This window comes from Podarcis muralis, chromosome 10 (genome assembly GCF_964188315.1).
Source record: "Podarcis muralis chromosome 10, rPodMur119.hap1.1, whole genome shotgun sequence".
NCBI lineage: Eukaryota > Metazoa > Chordata > Lepidosauria > Squamata > Lacertidae > Podarcis > Podarcis muralis.
In genome coordinates this window covers 52,771,039-52,794,746 of record NC_135664.1, presented here as the reverse complement: position 1 = coordinate 52,794,746, position 23,708 = coordinate 52,771,039, and the positions used below count along the sequence as shown (strand labels likewise).

General features: G+C 42.8%; 1 protein-coding gene across 2 annotated transcripts in view; it reads left to right on the top strand.

Annotated features, from left to right (window-relative positions):
• Positions 1-23,708, top strand: part of STAB2 (stabilin 2) — an 83,784-nt gene that overhangs the window by 56,716 nt on the left and 3,360 nt on the right. For both annotated transcript variants that reach the window (XM_028747754.2, XM_028747753.2), the window contains exons 49-66: positions 550-690; positions 2,497-2,556; positions 3,138-3,314; positions 3,434-3,526; positions 5,422-5,568; positions 7,507-7,563; positions 8,449-8,572; positions 10,116-10,265; positions 10,767-10,871; positions 12,040-12,147; positions 13,229-13,422; positions 14,979-15,120; positions 15,991-16,124; positions 17,400-17,565; positions 18,577-18,683; positions 19,302-19,421; positions 21,551-21,700; positions 23,463-23,573. In XM_028747754.2, the coding sequence (XP_028603587.2) occupies positions 550-690; positions 2,497-2,556; positions 3,138-3,314; positions 3,434-3,526; positions 5,422-5,568; positions 7,507-7,563; positions 8,449-8,572; positions 10,116-10,265; positions 10,767-10,871; positions 12,040-12,147; positions 13,229-13,422; positions 14,979-15,120; positions 15,991-16,124; positions 17,400-17,565; positions 18,577-18,683; positions 19,302-19,421; positions 21,551-21,700; positions 23,463-23,573 (2,286 nt within the window). The remainder of the gene's footprint in view (positions 1-549; positions 691-2,496; positions 2,557-3,137; positions 3,315-3,433; positions 3,527-5,421; positions 5,569-7,506; positions 7,564-8,448; positions 8,573-10,115; positions 10,266-10,766; positions 10,872-12,039; positions 12,148-13,228; positions 13,423-14,978; positions 15,121-15,990; positions 16,125-17,399; positions 17,566-18,576; positions 18,684-19,301; positions 19,422-21,550; positions 21,701-23,462; positions 23,574-23,708) is intronic.

Here is a 23,708-nt window from a genome sequence, read left to right as displayed (position 1 = left end):
ACTTTGGAAAGGACTTATAAGGGAATGTTTAAAAGGTGTAACAGCCTATATTTCCACGCTTTATTTTACTGCATGTTTTGTAATTTTAAATCTCTATGGCCATGAGGATTCAATGGCCTCTCATAGGAACATAGGAATCTGCATTATACTCAATCATTGGTCCATCTAACTCAGTATTGTCTGCATTGACAGTTACTCTCCAGGGTTTTAAGCAGGGAATATATTCCAGATTCCCACCTGGAAATGCTAGAGATTTAAGGTGGCACCTTCTGCATGTAATGTAGTTTGCTCTCCCACTGAGCTATGGTCTGTCTGGGTGGGCAGAGTCATTCCAGGTTTGAAGGTACTTCACTGAGAAACTTCCACCTGAGGTTTGATGGCTCAACGGAGAGGGAAGCTGCACACAGTTCCAGCTACTGCTGAAATGCATTTAAGTCCCTGGATTTTTATCACATTGCCTAATTTCCTGGCACATTTATTCTATTTTAAAACATATGTGAGACCACGCACTAGTAGAACCCATACCTTGTTTTTTGTGTTTGTTTTCAGAATTCAGTTTTTTTGAATGGAGACGCTAAGATTTTAACCAGTGATTTAATCTGCACAAATGGGGTAATACATCTCATAGACAAGGCCTTGTTTCCACAGAGGATTCAAGAGTTCCCTCCTGGACAACCAAAAACTCAAAGGGTGTGTAAAATTTATACTGGTATTTTCAACTAATTAAAAGTTGTTCAGTCACGTTTTACTACTTTGCTTTCAGCTGATTAGTTGCTTAACTAGTTGAAATAAAGATTACAGTGTGTCACTTAGGTGATATGTCTGCCATAATTAATTGCCATAGTTGTTTGTTCTTACTAAAACATAGATAAATCATAATTGTTTCCAAAAAAAAAGATTGCATTGTTTTGTTAAGTAATTCAATTAGATCATTTGCATCAATACTTTCAACAGTAACTACATTTTGCTAACCTGCACTTCTGGCATGATTTTATTGATTTAATTATTTGCTACATTTCTATCCCACCTTTCCTCCAAGGAAAGCACATTTGGTTTTCCTCCCCATTTTTATCCTCAGAACCCTGTGAGGTTGGTCAGGCTGAGAGGCTGTGGCTGGCCCAAGGTCACTCCATGAGCTTGATAGCAGAGTGAGGATTTGTACCCTGGTCTCCTAAGTCCCAGGGACGCAGGTGGCGCTGTGAGTTAAACCACAGAGCCTAGGACTTGCCGATCAGAAGGTCTGCGGTTCGAATCCCCATGATGGGGTGAGCTCCCTTTGCTCAATCCCTGCTCCTGCCAACCTAGCAGTTTGAAAGCATGAAGTGCAAGTAGATAAATAGGTACCGCTCCGGCGGGAAGGTAAACGGCGTTTCCGTGCGCTGCTCTGGTTCGCCAGAAGCAGTTTAGTCATGCTGGCCACATGACCCGGAAGCTGCACGCTGCTCCCTCGGCCAATAAAGCGAGATGAGCGCTGCAACCCCAGAGTCGGCCACGACTGGACCTAATGGTCAGGGGTCCCTTTACCTTTACCTTTACCTCCCAAGTCCAGCTCTCTAACCAATAGATGTCACTGTCTCTTGCTTTTATGTTTCAAAAACATGTCACTATAGAACAGCCTTGGAAAACCTGGGGCCCTCCAGAACTCCCATCAGCTGACTGGACTGGGTGTAGCTGACTGGGTGTTTTGCACCAGAACTCCCATCAGCTGACTGGGTGTAGTCCATGGTGTGTCTCTTCTCCTCCTAGAGAACAACAAAAGCAAAAGCTATACAGAGCGGAAACAGCGTATTCTGCTCACAAGACTCCAATAATCAGTGCTGGAATGTAAACAGACATGTGACATGTAACAATCCCACACACATCTGCAGCATGGGAGGAATGGAATTCTCAACAGTCCAAAACACCTGGAGGGTTCCAGGTTGAAGGCTGCCCTATAGAGCAACATGGGGCTTAGCCCAGTGTTTCTCTTCTCTCAGGACCAAACTAGATCATGGTGCTAAATGTGCCACTTGGGTCCCAGGGTTGTGTTTTTGATTGTTAATAGCCACCATAGGTGAGGGAGAAACAATTTTCATCAGAACTGTGGTGAGGCATGGTTAACCCTTCCTCTCTCACTATTTCCCAGGCAAAAATGGGGGCACATCAGTTTTTAAAAACAACCACAGCACTTGACAAATTTCGTGTCATGCCTAGTTTGGTTGTAATTTGTGAATTAGACTACAGCTAATTGGAACTAGCAAAGCACTTGTGAAATGAAATGGCTGCAAAGACCATAGGCAGGTATTCAGTGCTAGTCCTACTCAGAGTAGAGTAGAATAGAGTGTGTGTGTGTGTGTGTGTGTGTGTGTGTGTATACGAGATGTTGCAGAAAGCAGCAACCATTTTCATATATTGTATGTAAAAATAACAAACAGTATGCTGTTGCTTTTTGTAAACACCCTGCTGTTACATTTACTAAATGAGCAAATAAGATTGGCAAATAATTTTTCTTCCTAGGAAAACCTCAAAGTGATTGCAGCAAAAAATGGGTACATCATGTTCTACAATTTGCTAGAGGTAAGAGTACTTGATTTTGTAACCCATTTTGTAAGGCCTTTGGATGCAGGGTTTTGTCAGAGGAAATCCCACCTACTTGGAGACCTCTTGCATCTTACAGGTGAAGGAACAGCTGTACTTACCGTGAATGGTATTTCACTGTGGATGTAAAGAGTGCTTCAAGACCCACCCTGCTAGCTTCCTATGATTATTCAATTTGCATTGAGGGGCATGGGACAATAATACATACTCAGTTTTTCTTATTCCTTGTGGGGTTTTGCTTATTTCCAGAATGGTTTTTCTTCCACTCCAGGATGGTTTTTCTTCCACTCCTTGTGGTGGTTTTCCTATTTTGTCTATATTTTATCACTTTCTGCCCTGTTGAATTCCAGTTTCTCCTAAGCCGTTCCAAGAAATGGGATTGAGACTCAACAGGAAGAGAGCCAAAAAGTCTTCTGTATAAGTTTTGGGCATTTCTTGTCTCCCAGCTGCAGAGTAGGCAACAGAAGCTGCCTGGAGCCCTCTTTACATCCACAGTGAAATATCATTTATAGTATAAAAAAACAAAAAAACAGTGTCTTTTTCCTTTTACTTTATTTCAGAGTTCAGGACTGATGGGTCTCATTAACGATCCTCTTCATCAACCAATCACCTTGTTTTGGCCCTCTGACAAAGTAATCAGGGCTCTGCCAAAGGACCAGCAGGATTCATTGTTTAAAATGTCAAACAAGGAGAAACTACTTCAGTATTTGAAATTCCACATTATTGGAAGTGCTAAGGTAGGAGTGTACAACATTTCAGTGCAACATTTCTAGATGATTTATAATTGTTAAAAAAACAAAACAGCACCAGTGCAGTCTCTTCCTTTTTCTCTTGTTTTTCCTGATCTCTTCCACAGATTTTAGCCTGTGACCTCCCTAGCTCTACTTCACTGAAGACTCTTCAAGGTTCTGATCTCAGTGTGATATGTGGCAATGATGACAGCAATACGGTGACTGTTTGGCTAATCCATGGTGTTTTGACCACTCCAGCCCCATAATCCCATCATCATACTTTGTGGGAAGGGACATAGCTCTGCGGCAGAACATATGGCTTCACATACAATAAGTCCTAGGTTCAATCCAGGTGGAGCTGGGAAAGACTCCATTCTGAAACTTAGAAGGTGGCTTGCCAAACGGTGTAGACCAGGGTGGGGAAGAGCCCTGCAGAATACTGTAGAGCAACTTCCATAGGGAGGGAACGATAGTCTTCCATCTTCAAACCATGGAAAAGTGAAGCTTTCCACAGGAATGGTGAAAGGAATGGAACCACTGTACAGCCCCTATCTCTTCGTCAGCACAGGCTGTCAAATCAGGTGACCAAGAGGGTGACCAAACTCCCATCAGAAATCAGATTGAGATGGATCAGGGGTATCCAATGTTGTTGGATTCCATCCCCCATCAGCCCTGGCCAGCATGGTCAGCGTTCAGTGATGAGCTGTAGTCCAGCAACATATGCATTGCCTACCCCAGATCTAGTTCATAGACTTTCTCCAGAAGCACCCATAGTTGTTTTGCGTTAATGAAACAACTAATTGCATAAAAATAGTGCCTTTTAAGGATTTTATGCTGCTCAATATCAGTGTTCTCTGGGCAGCTTAAAGCAACAAAATATTAAAATACAATACAGTGGTACCTCGCAAGACGAACGCCTCGCAAGACGGAAAACCCGCTAGACGAAAGGGTTTTCCGTTTTGGAGGCGCTTCGCAAAACGAATTTCCCTATGGGCTTGCTTCGCAAGACGACAGCCCATAGGGAAATCTCCGGGACAGCGGGGAAGCGCAGCGCGTCTTCCCCGCTGTCCTCGGACCTCCTCCGAAGGCTGGCGGCGGGGCGGGGACAGCTCCTTCCGCCGCCCCGGGCTTCGGAACGATGCCCCGATGCCGGGGGCGGGCGGGAACGCCTCCCCCCGCCCCCCGCCATCGGGACCATGCCCCGATGCCGGGCGGCGGGGACGGGGCGGGGCATGGTCACCGCCGCCAGCGTTTAAAAGCACTCTGGGGAAAGCAGCAGCGCGCTTTGTTGCTTTCCCCGGAGTGCTTTTAAACGCGGGCGGCTGGGAGGGAATCCCTTGGACCCTCGCCGGACTTCAAAAGAGCTGTGGGAAGTCCGGGGGGGTCCAAGGGATTCCCTCACCGCCGCCCACCTTTAGAAGCGCTCGGGGAAAGCAGCGCGCTTCGCTGCTTTCCCCAGAGTCCTTTTAAACGCAGGCGGCAGTGAGGGAATCCCTTGGACCCCCTCCGGACTTCCCGCAGCTCTTTTGAAGTCCGGTGGGGGGAGAAGGGCTTTTCTTCCTACCGCCAGCCTTCAGAACAGCCTTCTGAAGGCTGGCGGTGGGAAGAAAAGCCCTTGTCCCCCCCCCCCCAGCCTTCAGAAGAGGTCGGGGGACAGACTGTCCCCGGACCTGGTCTGAAGGCGGTTTCCCTAGGAACGCATTAATTGATTTTCAATGCATTCCTATGGGAAACCGTGCTTCGCAAGACGAAAAACTCGCAAGAAGAAAAAACTCGTGGAACGAATTAATTTCGTCTTGCGAGGCACCACTGTATCCATAAAACAATAAAAAGCAACATTAAAATGTCAGTGGCAGCAAACAAAATGGTATAATAAGATACACAGCATCTCTGAAAGCATTGGTATTGAAACATGTTGTCATATAAATAGATAAGCAGATATTACACAACAGGTGTTGGCTTTAGGATTCTTTGTAAATATGCCTGGTATACTCTTACTTTAAAAAACAAACCGACAATCTGACTTCAATTTACATTTATTCTTCCTTTTTTTCACTACCTAACAGGCCTCCTGCTGAAGCAGTGATAACTTTATTATAACTTTCTCCTTCAGGGTGACCTGTTCCTCAATGAAAGAAGGTGTAAGATTGTACAAAGGCATATTGAGTTTGATGGTGGCATCGCTTATGGTATTGACTGCATGTTAACAGATCCTATCCTTGGAGGTCGATGTGACACCTTCATCTCTTCTAATATTCCGGTGAGTCCTCCTATGGATTTTTGCTGCCTTCTGAATCTCAGAACTAATCCAGTGCCCTTACATCTGTGAGTGCTCCAATATGTATACACATCTCCTGCAAGTACAAGGGAATCCTGCATAAGCAGGACCTTTTGCTGTACACTGGAGCTCTAGATCAGAGCCTAAATAATGCAGCTCGGTAGGTGCATACTCAGAAGTCTTATTCAGTTCAAGTGGATTTGGTTCCATTAAACTCAGTGTATTTAATCTGCTTCTTACTGCCTACTTTTGAATGTTGCTTAATTTAGATAGTGAAATGCATTTGCTGTTTTGCCGTTTTGAATATCTTTAGTTATTGTCCTTGACTAGGAATAATAACAGAGAGATGTTTAAGAATTTTCTCTGCCTACTTCTCCATTTTATTGCACAAATGAAAAAGTTCTACTGGGCTAGATTTCATTTCTCAGTTATTCCATGTTTTATATTTCCAGGATTTTATAAATGTTGAAGTATTGGGGAAAACCCAATATGATGCATATGGGATTTTTTTCCCTCTGTTCTGTCATTTAAGGTGTGTTCAAGGAATGTCTGTGCCTGGGAGGAAAGTGGCAATACACTGATACTTATTTATTAAATTTCTATACCACTCCAGCTGAGGATCACAGATATATATATATATGGGGTCACGAAGAGTCGGACACGACTAAACGACTAAACAACAACATATATATATATGTGTGTGTGTGTGTGTGTGTGTGTGTGTGTGTGTGTGTGTGTATGTATATGTATATGTATATGTATATACACACACAAACACAACAAAGTAACAAATAAAATGACTCACATCCCACAGTTTAAAAGTCAATAGATTATTTAAGAATGTTTTTGCATGGCACCCCCATCCCAGTGACCTATACACAGGCCCTGCCCTTAGGCAGAATGATACAGCCACCGCAAGCCAGAATGTCTGTGAGTGGACAGCAAAGAGGTACTAGTGGGATTCCCTGCTTGTTGTGCCAAAATACCTTGACTGGCTTTGAGTACTATGCACCTTGACTTGGTCCACCTCAGCCAGCGAAATGTATTGAACCATCTTATTCATTGAGTTACCTGAAGACAGACACAAACATGCATACAACTGTGCATGCACAGGCTCTGTGCAGTTCAGTGGGAGCATGAATGCCAGGCCGAAAGGAAACATGCAGGACCTTGGACAGTTCCATGGAGCTCTACTAAAGGTGGAGTCCCTGCAGCTTTATGTAGATTGACCAGGCTTAGAATGTAGCATGCTCCTCTAACCTGAAGGAGTTGGTTGGCTGGTTAAAGTGTCTTCATCTTGTTTTGTAGTCTTGGCCTCTGTGAGGCTTAGGAGACAGACCTACCCCTCTGAGTCTAAGAATGGTGGCAGGATTGTGTCCTTTTGCAGAGAAGGCTCGGTATGAGGTACTGGCAGTTCTGCCACCAAGGAAGTAGCCTGAACCTCATCCGAGTACTCTGTTGCACACTGCAAAGTCCCCAGGTTGTGGGCTGCAACACTGCCATTCAAATTAATGTGTGCAGCTTGTGGGCAAAGTCTTACCACTGTAAGGGCAATCTTCCCTCCCTCCAGCCCCATGCATTCATTAGACACTCTTTGCACTACTGAAGAGGACTGTTGTTGAATCAGAAATGAATTTTCTTTTACTGAAGTGACTAAGAAAATGGGGACCCTTCAGCTGTGGAACTTACTGATACACTCACTCATTCACTCAGGTATATATTAGTAAATATAGCTTTGGTAAGAGGCTTGTTTAAAAAAATTGTAGGAAACGAAGTTTACAATGTCAGTTCATAGTGCTAATTAGATTATATATTGCATTTGCATAGTTATTTTAATAATTAAGTGTGGTTTTTAATCCTAGCTAGCTTTGGGGAGTTTTAGTCTTCTGATAGAAAAAGTGTGTTTCTCTTTCTCTTCAGGGAGACTGCACTGCTTGTTACATAACTCCTCGGTGCCCTGCTGGATCTAAAGTGACGGTAATTACAGTTCTACACTTACGTGTCAAAATTTAACCGACAAGTTGTAATAAAATATTTTGGAAAATAGCTACATTTTAAACAAACAAGCTTATACAGTGGTGCCTCGCAAGACGAAATTAATTCGTTCCGCGAGTTTTTTCATCTTGCGATTTTTTCGTCTTGCGAAGCACGGTTTCGGAAAAGTTTTGGAAAGTCTTCAAAAATCACCAAAGTCTTCAAAAACCTCAAAAAAGGCTACCACACCGCGTGCTATGAGTTGCTCCTCGAAGTCAAGTCGCAACTGTATTAACGGTTTTAAGAAAAAGGAAACAAACTTGCAAGACGTTTCTGTCTTGCGAAGCAAGCCCATAGGGAAAATCGTCTTGCGAAGCAACTCAAAAAACCAAAAACCCTTTTGTCTTGCGAGTTTCCATCTTGCGAGGCATTCGTCTTGCGAGGTACCACTGTACAGCAAAGGAGGTATCAAAAGGACTTGGAAGCTCTGTAACCTACATATGAATTATAAAATAGCTCGGTGGTTCCTTTCTCACTCAATCATAAGCTTTCAGAGCTACTTACACACCATACATATGAAGCACATTTTCCCACACCACAGAATCCTGGGAACTGTAGTTTGTTATGAGTGCTGGTAACTGTAGTTCTGTAAGGGGTAAACTACAGTTATCAGGATTCCTTTCGGGAGGCAAAGCGTGCTTTCACATTTCAGGGAGTTGGATTTAGATGACCTTTGAGATTCCTTCCAACATTATGATTCTAAGCCATTCTGTGAGGGCTGGTAGGGGCGTTATGAATACCTTGTCCTATGGTGCCTTTATTGAATTTCCTGATTTCTTTGTTTTGTCCATTCTCTTTTCCCCCCATTTCTAAATATGAAACCGTAAGGGAGAGGTGAAGAGATGTACTTACACTCTCAACCACAGGATCTTGAAGGGGTGTCAGAAGGATTGTTCTATGATGGTCAGGATACCACACTGCTGCAAGGGCTACTTTGGGAATGAATGTCAAGGTAAGATTTCCTGGGATCAAACACTTGAGAAACTTCTGAGAAGGGCTCCTGTGCTTATATATCTTTCTCAGTGATGCTATTAGCAGCGTGGGAAGGGGGAGCAATTTAGGTCTAGATAACAACATGAGGGGGGGAAGGTTAAACATCCCCTTTCCCAGCACAACTTTTACAGTCAACATTGGATCCCTTTATGGCTGCCTAAAAAAGAAAACTGGGATAGGCTTCCTACATATCGTCTGTTCTGACTCTTGAACAGGAGAGTTGGCTTAGCAACCACCAGGCAGCATGTGGCAGAAACAGATGGCAGAGGGGTGGTCCAGAGTGTTTAAAGTAATATGGAAACGTTTTTCACAGAATCATAGAATTACAGAGTTGGAAGGTATCCTCAGGGTCATGTTGTCGAACCCCCTGCAATGCAGGAATCTCACTTAAAGCATCCATGACAGATGATGGCCATCCAAACCCTGCTTAAACACCTGCAATGAAGGAAAGTCAACCACCTTCTGAGGGAGTCTGTTCTACTGTTGAACAGCATTCACTGTCCAAAAGTTTTTCCTGGTTTTTAGTTGCAATGGCCTTTCTTGCAACTTGAAGCCATTGGTTCGAGTCCTAGCCTCCAGAGCAGGAGAAAACAAGCATGCTCCCTCCTCCATGTGACAGCCCTTAAGATATTTAAAGATGACTATCATATCTCTGCTCAGTCTTCTCTTCTTATTCAAGCTAAGGATACCCAACTCCCTCAACCGCTCCTCATAAGGCTTGGTTTCCAGACCCTTGATCATTTTGGTTTCCCTCCTCTGCACGTTTTGCAGCTTGCCCATGTTCTTCTTAAACTGTGGTGCCCAGAACTGGACACAATATTCCGAGTGTGGTCTGACCTTGAACGGGGCGCTAAACTTCTTCTGATGCAGCCTAGAATAACTGCTGCTGGTATACTTTCCCCATTATTGCCTCTTGTAAATAGATTTTAAAGGGTTTTGTTGCCAAAAGCCTTCTGTACAGTTAAATAACAGGTCTATAAAAATCGCCACAACCATCAAACACTACTGATGCAAAGGTGCATAGGAAACAAAACTTCAGACAAAAGCCTGGGTGGAAAATAAGTTTCAAGTTGGTGTCATAAACTATAAATTTCCATAACTGGAGTGCCTGCGTTGAGAATGCTCTCTCGTGGCTTGCCAAAATAAATGCAACACTACCAAGAGGACATGCCCATATAGTCTTAACATCCACCCTATTATTTTGAATGTAAATTGTTATAATTTATTTTAATTTTGCATTGTTACATCTCTGCAACCCACACTGGGACCTTATGATGAAGGGTAGTAAGAAATCGAATAATAGTGAATTAATTAATATATTTGGAACCTAAGCCATAATATTCTTTCAGGGAAGATTATCACCTTAGCTCTGTGTGCCTAAATAGATCTCTCTCTCTCTCTCTCTCTCTGAGCTGTGGGGTCCTAACCCACTAAGTAATAAAATAGCCACCTTGGGGATAGTTCTTACAAAGACTGACTTGTTGCCATTTTCTGCTTCCCAGCCTGCCCAGGAGGGTCAGAAACTCCATGTAATAACCGTGGTTCATGTGATGAAGAATATGCTGGCACGGGACAATGTACATGCAATGATGGCTTCAATGGGACTTCATGTGAGCTCTGTATGCCGGGAAGATACGGCTTGGATTGCAAATGTAGGTTTCACGTGGTTGTCGTTCCATTAAGCCCTTTACTTGTGTAACCTTTTGTCAGACTATAAGGGGTAGCGTGGTTTAGTTGCAGGGGTGGAGAACCTGCCACCCTCCAGAAACGGTTGGACTACAACTCCCATCATCTTTCACTGTTGGCCATGCTGGCTGGAGCTGCTAGAAGATGGAGTGCAACAACATCTGCAGGGTCAGAGGTTCCCATCCTCTGTTAGTGGTTGCGGAGTGTGTCTTAGCTGAACTTGGGAGACCTGACTTCAGACCTTCTAGGCTCAGCCTAACCTAGGCTGTTTATTTGTGCAGGAGTGAAATATGTGGTATGGACCCCTTTCACATGCCCCATCTTCAAGGGCTGCAACTTCTCTACAAGGGACAGTGGGAAAATGCTTTTACTAGGACCAGCTAGTGTTCATAATAGAAGTTTTTGGGTGGCATCAAGCTCCTCCTTATAATCCGTCTCCTAATCATCCAACAACTTTCTGTTTACAGCCTGTGAGTGCACATCGCATGGACAGTGCGATGAAGGAATTTATGGATCAGGACGGTGCTTCTGTGAAACTGGATGGACCGGACAGCTCTGTGAAACCAAAATCGGTCTGACTCATTTAACAGTAGGAGAACGTTGTAGCCTGCAGAGTAGATTTCATCTCACCATTACTTTTTAGAGCTGTTGGCTAATTAAAATAGTTTTCACCATATTTTCCATACAAATACAGTGGTGCCCCGCAAGACGAAAAACTCGCTAGACGAAAGGGTTTTCTGTATTTTGAGTCGTTCCGCAAGACGAATTTCCCTATGGGCTTGCTTCGCAAGACGAAACGTCTTGCGAGTTCTTGCGAGTTTGTTTCCTTTTTCTTAAAGCCGCTAAGCCGTTAATAGCCGCTAAGCCGCTAATAGCCGTGCTTCGCAAGACGAAAAAACCGCAAGACGAAGAGACTTGCGGAACGGATTAATTTCATCTTGCGAGGCACCACTGTAATAGATAAACTTAAAGAAATCAATATTCTTTGCATATTCTCATTCATGATGTGGTTCTATGAGAGGTAGACCAGTCAGAATTAATTCTCTCATTTCAGTGGCTCTTGGTTTCTGGTAAATATGCTTGAGATGTTATAACCAACATTTAATGGAGTAAAATAATTACTCCTCATCAACCATTTAGGGTGTATCTACCCTGTGAATGTTTATTAGTTGAATGACCTGCCTCATAGGCCTGTTGTGAAGGCAAGGGAAATGCAACATAAGTTATAAAACAAATAGAAAAACTAAAGCTGATATATAAATAGAAACAATGTTAGCTACACATTTGCTATCACTCTTCTATCATAAACCCTCAAAACAATTGTAGATTTGCTTGAGAAGGATAACTGTAATGTTGACATCTGAAATAGTCAGTCTTTTTTATTGTTTCAACCATAACAGTCATTGCAATACATTAATCAAGGATTAAAATGGGAGTGAAAGAGAAAATAGAAGTGGGGAACCTGTGTCAGGTAATTGCTGGATGATGGCTCCCATCACCCCTGACCATAGGCTATGCCGGCTGGGGCTGAGGCCCCTCCAGATTTAGCCGGCCTCCATGGATTTCCCTGTCCCTGAACTAAAACAGTTTACTGCAAGTGTATCTGAGGTATTTACTTTGATTCAGTGCACAGGGAAGCAATTCAGGCCACACCCAGTTTCTTTGTTTAGGATTCTTTCCTCAGTCTTGAGACAATGAGAAAAGTTTGAATGTGGGTAATGGTTCTAATTTTCTTCACAGCTTTAACTCCTGAGTGTTCACCCAACTGTTCCATTAATGCTGTTTGCCAAGAGCAAAACATCTGCCAGTGCAAACCATACTATAATGGAGATGGAATCACGTGCACAGGTAAAATCAACCGGAAAGATCAGCCACTAATAAAATTGAAGGAATTGAAATCTTCCACCATGTTTACTTACACACCCCTATTTTCTGGCCCTCATGCAGTTCCTATGTAATGTGATAAAATATGAAAGTATCCGTGAACTCCACAAATACATGTATTTTAGTGCGGCATTAAGGGGGCCTGGATCGACTCTGCACAAAGCAAGCCAATTATCATAATGTCAATTATTCATAATGACAGCCTACTTACTTTAGCCTAATTGCCCATGATATTCTGAGGCTGGTCTCCACAGCCAAAACATAAGGTTATACTTATAAATCCCCTGTTCCTGGAATATTAAAGGGGAGGGGGACCCACTTCTGGGTGTTCCAGTCAGGTGATTATTAGCTCTGAAGCACTGATCACCTGTTAGGGAAGGGTGTTTAGTCTCTCTCGCACACCTACCTGATGATCATGACTGTCAGATCTGGCAGCCCAGATCATCTGTTTGGGAGTGGAAGGGAAATGAAAGGAAAGGGAGAGAATCTCCAAGCACAAGCTCAGACTGGCAGACTTCTCTAGCTTTGTAGCATTTGAAGGGATTTCTGTCTTTTTGAGTTTGTTTCCTTGTTGCAATGGCTGCAAGCTTTGATGTGGTATTTAACTCAACAAATTGAGCCAAGTTTAGCTGTTCGTTTTAGCTCTGTCCTTTCCTTCCTAGCCTTTGACTTTTAGAGAGGCATCTGATCACTAAAGTTCTTCCCATTCCATAGCTGGTCCAGTAAGAGCAGGGGAAGAGCACACCAAGGGCATAGATCTACCCCAATGTAGAGGACAGACTGAACACTTGCTTCTCCCTAGGGTAAATCCAGGCATTTGGTGTCACGATTGTAGGCAGGAGGTATCATAACAATCAGATACTGCCAGAAATACTCTGTATTTTCTCATTCTTTGGGGGGCCAAAAAATCTCACTTCATCAATATAAAGGAATAGAATAATGCCTGGAGGACTGCTCTATCAGTAACTTGCAATAATAGCTAACACATAGAACTTCCATATTCAAGAGCCTACATATCTATCTATCTGTGTTTTTTGCTTTGCAGCTGAGGATCTTTGTAAGAAAAGCAACGGTGGCTGCGATAAGAATGCAAAATGTGTACAAACTGGTGTGCAAGTCAATTGCACATGTCAGATAGGATACAAAGGGGACGGGCACACCTGCATGGCTATCAACCCTTGCACCGATGGGTTTAATGGTGGTTGCCATGAACATGCAATTTGCACCAAGACGGGACCTGTAAGTGTTAAGAGTCTTTCACCTTGTCCTAGGCAATGTATGACCTTCTAAACATTGCTGGACTCCCATCACTGTTGACCATGCTGTCTGGGGATGATGGGGGTGAAACAACATCTGGAAGGCCACAGATTCCAAACCCCTGTCCGAGAGGCTGTTTCTCTCACTGGTATTAAGGGAACTGTTCAGATAGCATCATTTGCCCACAATTGCAATTGTGCTCTCTTAGCCCCTAACAAAACTTTAGAAGTGCCCCTGGAAAAGCTAAGTGTATCCCCCCCACCCTCCTAGCTATTCTGGTCAGTCATACATACTGCAGATTGTAAAGCACATTTTAGCCCATAGGGTCTGCAAAGTAGCTTACAGAACGTACCGTATTTTTCACTCAATAAGACGCACTTTTTCCCTCATAAAAAGTAAGGGGAAATGTGTGTGCGTCTTATGGAGCGAATGCAGACTGCGCAGCTATTGCTGAAGCCAGAACAGCAAGAGGGATTGCTTCGCAGCAATCCCTCTTGCTGTTCTGGCTTCTGGGATTCAGAATATTTTTTTTCTTGTTTTCCTCCTCCAAAAACTAGGTGCGTCTTATGGTCTTACAGAGTGTCTTATAGAGCGAAAAATACGGTAATCATAAAATAATCATAACATGCAATAAACCACGGCCAGCATTTCCCTGTGCTCTAGACTGGGGCAAGGGGAGATGGAAACAGTGTGTGCATGAAATGAAAACTCTGCTGATGTGCCTTTAAGTCTGCAGTAGTGCAATTAGTTTTAGATCTGGACTGAATGGTCCTATGGAGCCAGTGCTTTTTAGATGGCAGTGTGTGCCCTCCTGTGTTTGAGGGCCCTCCTGCCTATTCTGCCCCAAAGATCTGCCTTCTGGCGGCAGCACTATGAGTATTTTTACCCTGAAAGAGAACTGCATGGTTGGTCTGAAACTATCATGTTCGGTTCCAGCTGCTGAGGGGACTTAATACAGTCTGCAAAACATTAGTCAGTTTCCCTCCTGTACTGTTACAGTAGAACTTTGGTTTTCAACGCAATCTGTTCCGGAAGACTGTTCGACTTTCGAAACGTTTGAAAACCGAGGCACAAAGGGTGGTCTGCAAATTTCATTGAGAAAATTGAGAAATATGCAGCAGAAGCTGTTCGACTTCTGAGGCGCGTTTGAAAACAGAAGCAATTACTTCTGGGTTTTCGGCGTACGAAAACTGAAACGTTCAGCTTCCGAGATGCTCAAAAACAGTGGTAGATACAAAGGATCTTACACACACATTTCCCCCTTCTTCTTGAATGGACAGTATGCTGAACTGTGCTGAAGTGTTTACAATCTAGGGGGGAAGGCTATAGCTCAGTGGTAGAGCATCTGCCTTGCATGCAGTCCCAAGTTCAGTCCCCAGTGGCATCTCCAAGTAGGGCTGGGAATGTCCTCTGCCAGAAACCCTGGAGAGCCGGTGCCAGTCAGTGTAGGCAATACTGATTTAGATGGACACAGTGGTCTGACTCTTGTAAGGCAGCTTCCAATGTTAATGCAGTTTCATTGCAAATTTCTCTCCCAGGATAAGCGCACGTGTCAATGCAAAGATAACTACATTGGCGATGGAATTGATTGTGAGGTGAAACAGCTACCGGTAGACAGATGTTTGCAAGATAATGGGCAATGCCATGCCGATGCTAACTGTGCCGATCTCCATTTCCAAGGTCAGTGCACCACAAGCAGGCACACAATTATAGTGATTGTGAATTTAAAAAAATTAAGACTGTTCCATGACTCTCATGGGCCTAGGCTTCTCAGAATTACATAGTCCTACAATTCTTTTAAATCCTGCCATAGCTACACAAAGCAACTTAAATGGGATGTTTGCTACATTATAGATGGTCAGTTTCTGTAGTCTTGGTGCGTATGCTTTTCTCTAGACCAGAGGAAGGGAACTATGGTCCTTCATACAACTGTTAGTCTGCAACTCCCATCAGGTAGCATGGCCAATGGTGAGAGTTCCAGTCCAATAACAGCTGGAAGGTACCAGCTAAGAGAAGACATCTCTAGATCAGCTTTGATTTTGTTTTTACTGTTTTGAGCGATTTACAGTGGTACCTCAGGTTAAGTACTTAATTCGTTCCGGAGGTCCGTTCTTAACCTGAAACTGTTCTTAACCTGAAGCACCACTTTAGCTAATGGGGCTGCTGCCGCGCCACCGGAGCATGATTTCTGTTCTCATCCTGAAGCAAAGCTATTAACCCGAGGTACTATTTCTGGGTTTAGCAGAGTCTGTAACCTGAAGCGTATGTAACCCGAGGTACCACTGTATTTCATATAATCAATATTCCTTGCCTAACTAACAATAGATTAACTTGACAAAAATGGGATGTGTCTTTGGAGCACTGAATCTTCTTATTGGTACTTGAAAGCATTTTTGGTAGGACCATGAGGATCCAAGATATAATTATCCACAAGATGTCTAGAAAACCAAACCCTATATATTCAGGATACACTGTGAAATCGAAATGTGGGATTTAAAACTGCATAATGGAAAGGGTTGATTTTGGGGTTTGCTCCATTCTTCCTTCCAGATACTACTGTTGGAGTTTTTCATGTACGTTCTCCAAATGGTAAATATAAAATGACTTACGACACAGCAAATAAGACCTGTGCAGACGAAGGAGCAACAATGGCTACTTACACTCAGCTTGTCTATTCACAACAGGTAACAATGCTTATTTCCACTTGCAGGCAAGGCAGATAACTAACATAAGCTTGAACTGAACAGTGAGACTTAGTTGCCAGGAGAATAAGTTGTAAAGGACAAGTGCCATCAGGAATACATCTAATTTCTTTTGAAGAAAAAGAAGTATGTAGGAAAACATTCAAATAAACACAATATTGACTGTTGCTGGGAAAAGAAAAGAAAAAAGCACCAGAGGCTGGTTCACACAAAAAACTCCCTTTCGTATTTTGGCTTCTTTATTCAAATAACAAACATGAGTCCTGTGCATACCCAAGTCAGTGCTATAATAAACACACTGTGTTTTTACCAATCCAGATCAGAACTGGGTCGGTACAGTGGTACCTTGGTTCCCAAACACCTCTGTTGTCGTACGTTACATTTTGGTTCTCGAAAACTGAAAAACCAAAAGTAAATGCTTCTGTTTTTGAACATTTTTCGGAACCCAAACATGCGACGCGGCTTCTGCTGAGTGCAAGAAGCTCTTGCAACCAATGGGAAGCCGAACAGGCTTCTGGAACGGATTACATTCAAGAACCGAGGTACCACTGTAGTATCCCGCGCAAGGGAATGCACAAGCCTGTTTTGACAGAACTCGTAAGTGAATGAGGTCCTTGAGCCTTTTGGAATGCAGTAAGTCTTAGCTGGAAGTGTGCAAACACCTGTACTGATGCACAGAGACTGGTCGCGAGTGTGTGCCATCCTAATTGCCATGGGACCTTTCGCTTGGCAAATCAGGCATAGTATAGCAAGCCTGCCTCTCAGACTGCATGCAAAACTCTCTGCGTTACCTCTCTCTCCCAACTCAGGCTGAAAGAACGTGCATATGATTCTAGGAAAGGCCAGAGATCTCTGTCCCAGGTGGCAAGTTTCCTTACGCAGCACTACAGTTCCAAATCTGGAGCAAGAGGCATCGACCAGCGCTGCGATACAATGCCGGCTACTTTGCTAGGGTTGCCCCCCGGTGCTAACTGGAGGGCACCAGTTGCAGTCCTGTCCCAGCACAGAAATGTTTAAAGCCCACCCAGTCTTAAGCTTCTTGGCAATGGAATGCCCTGTCATGTGACTGGGCCATGCGAGATAGAACCAGGAAAAAGGCCAATGCTTAAGTCGCAGCCTTCAAAGCAAGGCTTCATTGGGCTTTGACAGTGGGTGGTGTCCCCTCCTACTAGCCACACATTGCCTAAAGCCCATCGTAGCATTAGGTTAACACCATTTCCCATTTTCCTTTGTTTCATGGTTATATGCTAACGGCAGGCAAAGTATCATCTATGTGCTGCTGGCTGGCTGGCGAATGGAAGAGTAGGCTATCCGACTGCCTTCTCTGCCCCCAAATGTGGTGGAGGAGTTGTTGGGATTATCGACTACGGGTACAGAGTCAACATGAGTGAAACATGGGATGTCTACTGTTACAGAGTCAAAGGTAAAAAAAAAAAGTGCCTTTGCCTAATGTTGTTTGCCTGAAATATAGTTCATTTCCAGAACTACTACTAATATCGAATTGTCATTGTATATTAACTTGGCAGCAGACACAAAGCCATTTCTCAGGTACTGTGGAAAGTTTTTAACCTGGGGTAGGCAAACTAAGGCCCGGGGGCCAGATGCGGCCAAATCTCCTTCTAAATCTGGCCCACAGACGGTCCGGAAATCAGTGTGTTTTTACTGATAGTAGAATATGTCCATTTATTTAAAATGCATCTCTGACTTATTTGTGGGGCACAGGAATTTGTTCTTTCCCCGCCCCAAAATATAGTCCGGCCCCCCACATGGTCTGAGGGACGGTGGACCGGCCCAAGGCTGAAAAGGGTTGCTGACCCCTGGTTTTTAACACTGCAGATAGTGGTGCAAGGGCAGGGAGACTTTGTGGTTTTCTACAATTTGACATATTCATATTGTCTGCTCTGGCGTTCAAATTGGGGTCTGAATAATGTCTACAGACAATGAGGAAGTTGTTGGGGGTGAGGCATCATGAAGAAGGGCTCCCTCATTGTCTACATTACCACTAGTAGCTGATGGGGGGGGCGGCGGAATTCGTTTGGTTTACATTTTAATGCAAATTAACCTAATTTGCACTTTCTGAAGCCATACAGGAACCAAAACGCACCTATCCAAATTTTGTGATGCAGCTCTCCAACCATAAAACGCATACTAAAATGTATATGTTAGTGGAACATGCAAAGAAATGTGCATGTATTAATCCTAATAATGTACAAATATGTATTATTTTTTTACCAACAACTGCTTGTAAAAATGAATGTATAGGGCAGAATTGCATGGAAATATTGTTTAGTGGGATGGATAGTGATCAGATAGATTGATAGATCGATAAATAGATATCCACTTCCCTTTTTTTTTGCAATTGTAGATAGTTCTCTAGATATGTAAGCCTCATCTCTGCTTGCTGTCTAAAATTGTGTTGTTTTATGTTTTATAGATGTCAACTGCACCTGTAAAATTGGTTATGTGGGTGATGGATTTACATGTAGTGGGAATCTGCTTCAAGTCCTCACTTCTTTGTCAAAATTTACAAACTTTGTCTCAGTAAGTAACAGAAACAGACCACCTCACCCCAAAAACTGAAATTAAATAAAATATGCCTCAAAATTTCAAAAATCAACCAACATCTTTATTCCTGTTACACTTCTGGTTTTAGTAAATCATATTAGCTTAAAGAGGGACAATAAATAGGCTATAAGCAGACAATGGATAAAATGTAAAATGTTATGGCTATCAGACGTGATCCTTTGGCAATTAAGATCAAGAAGCAATTGTTTGCAATCCCAGGCTTCTTGTGTTTGTTTTTCTTCGTTCTCAGAAGTATGAAAATTGTCTAAGAACAACTATAAGATGTCATCACACCAGAAATAACGCTTTCTCTTGAGAAGGCATAGCGAAGTTGTTTTACTTTGGTCAAATATTCACTATTGTTCAGCCTAATCTCTTAGATAGTTGTATGTATAAAGAAAATGTTATATTGTAGGATCATTTGCATATGTTTGCCAGACTCACATTACAAAAAAGAAAGTTCCATTTGCTTTGTGAGTCACGTTACTCGAATTAGTACTTTTGCTTTCTTCTTTCATCTCAATAAAATTCTTCATAAAACTATATTATGTTTGAGGATTTCGTCTCACCAGAATAAATTCTGTCCCTTCACAGAGAATACTGACTTACTCAAACACATCAAAGCAAGGCCAAGAGTTCCTGAAATACATCACAAATTTATCCACTCACGCAACACTGTTTGTACCAGGCAATGACGGGCTGAAGGAAAATGAGGTAAATGACTTAATTCTACTGTTATTATATGCCAGCTCTGGGAGTTAAAATGCCAACATATGCTGATCCAAGAAAGTGCCTCTTTCAACTGACAGCAAGTCCTACAACCTAGAAGTGAATGGCTGCCATTCACTCCTATGGGGAACACTTGTACTGCACTTACGGATAGTTTGGTGTCCTCCATCCCTAAGTAGTCAGACCTCTTGCATAGGGGTGCAATACATCTCTCTGTATAAAGACTCACTCCTTGCTAACCCATAAGTCCTTATGTGTGCTCTCTCTTCAAGACCTGACCATTTCTAATGAAAGAATCATTACTTTAGAGCAGGAGTAGCCAACATGATACCCTCCCCATGCTCTTGGGCAGGTTTCCTCAAACTCGGCCCTCCAGCTGTTTTGGTACTACAACTCCCATCATCCCTAGCTAGCAGGATCAGTGGTCAGGGATGATGGGAGTTGTAGTCTCAAAACATCTGGAGGGCCGAGGTTGAGGAAGCCTGCTCTTGGGCTACAGCTCCCACCATCCCTGATCATTGGCCACGCTAGCTGGGACTGATGGGAGTTGGAGTCCAGTTATCTCTGGAGGGAACTGCAGTGGCGACCCCTGTACTAGGTTGTTTTAGAGCTAAAGATTTTTAGATCTAGATTGCCTACATACCATGGCCCTCGCTAGGAAATGTTGCTCTCCAAACTACAAATGCCATATTCTTCATTTCTCATTCCCAGCACCTTATTTATTAAGTTGCATGGTGGTAAGATTTAGGCAAGCCTTTTCACTTACCAGATTTAATGCCCTTCCTTAGGCATGTCCAAAGTCCGGCCCCTAAGGCAGTTTCTTTCCTGTGGAAATTTCCTTTTAAAAGCTGTACAACTTTGGTGAAAAAGCCCCCCCAAAAAAACTCAACAACAACTTCAATCCTAAAAAAACCTCAGCAACTTTAGTCGGCCCTCCCGCATGTTCACTTCATCAAATCTGGCCTTCTTTGAAAAAAGTTTGGATACTCCTGCACGAGATCTATCGATGGACCATAGGACAGGAATTCCTGCTGCAGAACATAAATATCTGTGAGGGTCGGAGGAAATAGAAAATCTGATCCATTTTTTAAAATGCATTATTTACATTTTTACCCATGAAAGTCTCTTGGTTTTTATGTTGGTTTTCTATTAGCAGATACCAGGTCTTACATTACAGAAAAAGCAACTACGTTTTTGGCAGCCATTATTAAAACACATAGCAAACTGACAGAGTGATATATCTGTATCTACATATATTATCCTGAGTCAATAGCAAATTATCTAAAGCATGAATGTTGCTCTGGTTAACTCTGAAGACTTTGTGTAATTGCTCTGCTATGTACTATATAAAAACAATGAAGTTGGATTGAAAATGTCTCTGTGAACAAAAACCCATTCCTTGCTGCACACATCACCCATGAGAATGATGGAATGGGCCAGGATTTTCCATGGTGGCCATTTTCCTAGTTTTAAATGCAGTGGTACCTCGGGTTACATACGCTTCAGGTTACATACACTTCAGGTTACAGACTCCGCTAACCAAGAAATAGTGCTTCAGGTTAAGAACTTTGCTTCAGGATGAGAACAGAAATTGTGTGGCGGTGGCACAGCGGCAGCAGGAGGCCCCATTAGCTAAAGCGGTGCTTCAGGTTAAGTACAGTTTCAGGTTAAGTATGGACCTCCGGAACGAATTAAGTACTTAACCCGAGGTACCACTGTAATAGCCATTCCAAGGTAGGCTTTTATTTTCTTTAGGCTAAGGCAGGGATGATAAACCTGTGGCCCTCCAGACACAGCTGGACTCCAAACTCCCATCAGTCCCAGCCAACATGATCAGTTGTTAAGGATGATGGGAGTCCAACAACATCTAGAGGACGACAGCTTGTTCATCTGTGGACTAGGCGATAATGGTTCTCGTTTAAGAATAGTAGCAAGTTATTTTTGTTTTGTTTGTTTGCATTTTGACGCAATTGTATTCTATGGAATGTCTTGGCATCAAACAACTCTGTAATGTTTAAAAGCTGGGTCATGTCATGTGAATTGAGCAAGTTCTAGAAAATCCATTTAGTGTTTCTGTTAATTGATATTACTGTATGTTGGGTTGCTGCCTTCAGACACTTTCCGGAAGAGACATTGAATATCATTTATCCAACACTGGCACGTTCTATTATGAAGATTTGACCAATGGAAGTACCCTTCAAACCAGAATAGGGGAAAAACTGTTAATTACACACACTGGAGGCCAGATTTCTGCAGCTAAAGAGGTGAGTGCTGTGTGTGTGTGTGTGTGTGTGTGTGTGTGTGTGTGTGTTTTCATAGGAGCACGTCTGGTTCATACATTTCCTTTACCGTGTTGTTTTAATGGAATTGTTCTGTGGCATGTTTTAATTATGCATGTTTATATTTCAATGTTTAAACAACTGGTTTTTATACCTTGTAACCCTGCCTAGAAGCCTATCTTGGCTGTAAGCAGTATATTTAATTACTTAATAAATTAATGTACGTAAATATTAATAAACTGCATTTTCATAAAAATACAATGTTCCAGGAAAACATCAGGGGGGAAAATCCATAAATTCTGCTTGGTTATGGGTTTTTTTTAATAAAATCACATTTCAAAGCCTTGTCTAAATAACATTGTTTCTAGGCAATGTCTAAAAGAAGGCAGGAGTGATTCCTGCCAAACTTACAATTAATATTATTTCCCCAAGGGCTGGAACTCTGTGAGGTATAGAAGTGCTGCAGTCTTCTTCCTTCCATCTGGAATATAATGCTTTATTCACATCATCCTCCACTCTCAAATCAAAACAGGCTGAGTTTTTCATTCCTGCATGAATAACTCAGCCTGTTTTGATTTGAATGGGGAGGATGATGTGAATAAAGCACTGTTGAGTATCATAGACAGGGAACTACAACGGCCAGGATTGGCTAATGATTCACAAGTAGGTAGGCTGTAGGTCAGGGGTCATTTCCAGACCCTACTACATGCAAATCTCCTTGTTATGTGTGAACCAGGTTACGGATGCACAACATGTAGGCTGAACAAAAGAATACTTCCTTGGCTACTATGAAATCCATGCCATAGGGTGAAATGCCTCCAGGCCAGATTTTGGGAGAGCGGTTTTGAAGAGTGGGATGACCCTGTCGTAAGCGCAGTAGCAGATGCTGCTTGTGCATGGACAGTACTGGATATCACCCATACTTTTAGCAATACATTGATTAGAATGAGAATATTATTTCAGATATATTGTTTTGCCTGGAAATATACAGTGGTACCTTAGGTTACAAACACTTCGGGTTACAGACTCCGCTAACCCGGACGTTACCTCAGTAGTAGTACCTCAGGTTAAGAACTTTACCTCAGGATGAGAACAGAAATCACACGCCGGTGGCACGGGAGGCCCCATTAGCTAAAGCGATACCTCAGGTTAAGAATGGTTTCAGGTTAAGAACGGACCTTCGGAACGAATTAAGTTCGTAACCAGAGGTACCACTGTATATGAAATCAATCAAAAGGAGGTGGCTTCAGTCTTCGGTAGTATCTAGTGTTGGGTAGACACGAAGGGAGCCAAAGGTTAACACACATTCCTAGGAAACTTGGTAATTACAATCTACTAACTTATAAGTACCATAGTTGTCATATTGTAATAACAAACATACCATATCAGGATTGAGCAAGTAAAGTTACCCAATGAGATGGAAAGAATGTGACATTATAGTTCAGCAAGAGATTATATCTGCCTAAAACTAAAATGTAGCTGAAGCAAATTCCCTGTTAAGAGAGGCTAGATTCCACCTCCTCCAGCCAGCTGCTTCCAGTAACTCTTGCCAGAGAAGAATTGAGGTTTCCTTGGGCTGATGTCCAATAACACACTAAAATAAGGGGCTGAGTTCTTCAGCCATGAGCGGGATCATATGAGAAGGATCTAAGCACTAAGAAATAAGCTCCAGCTGTGTTTTGAAGAAACTTAGAAAGGTCAGATAAGTATTTGTCAAGTTGCCATTTGGTTTGCTTTTTCTTTTTAGGTGGAAAAACGGTATGTGGCTGGGCAAGCTATCCTCGAATGGGACATCGTTGCTTCCAATGGGGTCATCCATGTCATCACAGCACCTCTGAAGGCTCCTCCTGTGCCCCATGTAAGTCTTGTGCTACTGGTCTCGTTTGTTAACTCACTTGCTGGTCAACTGGAAAACTGAATAGTTCCACGTCGTCTTTGGAAACAGATATGAGCTTTGATAAGAGTGCATACAGATGTCCGTAGCTTCAGCAGG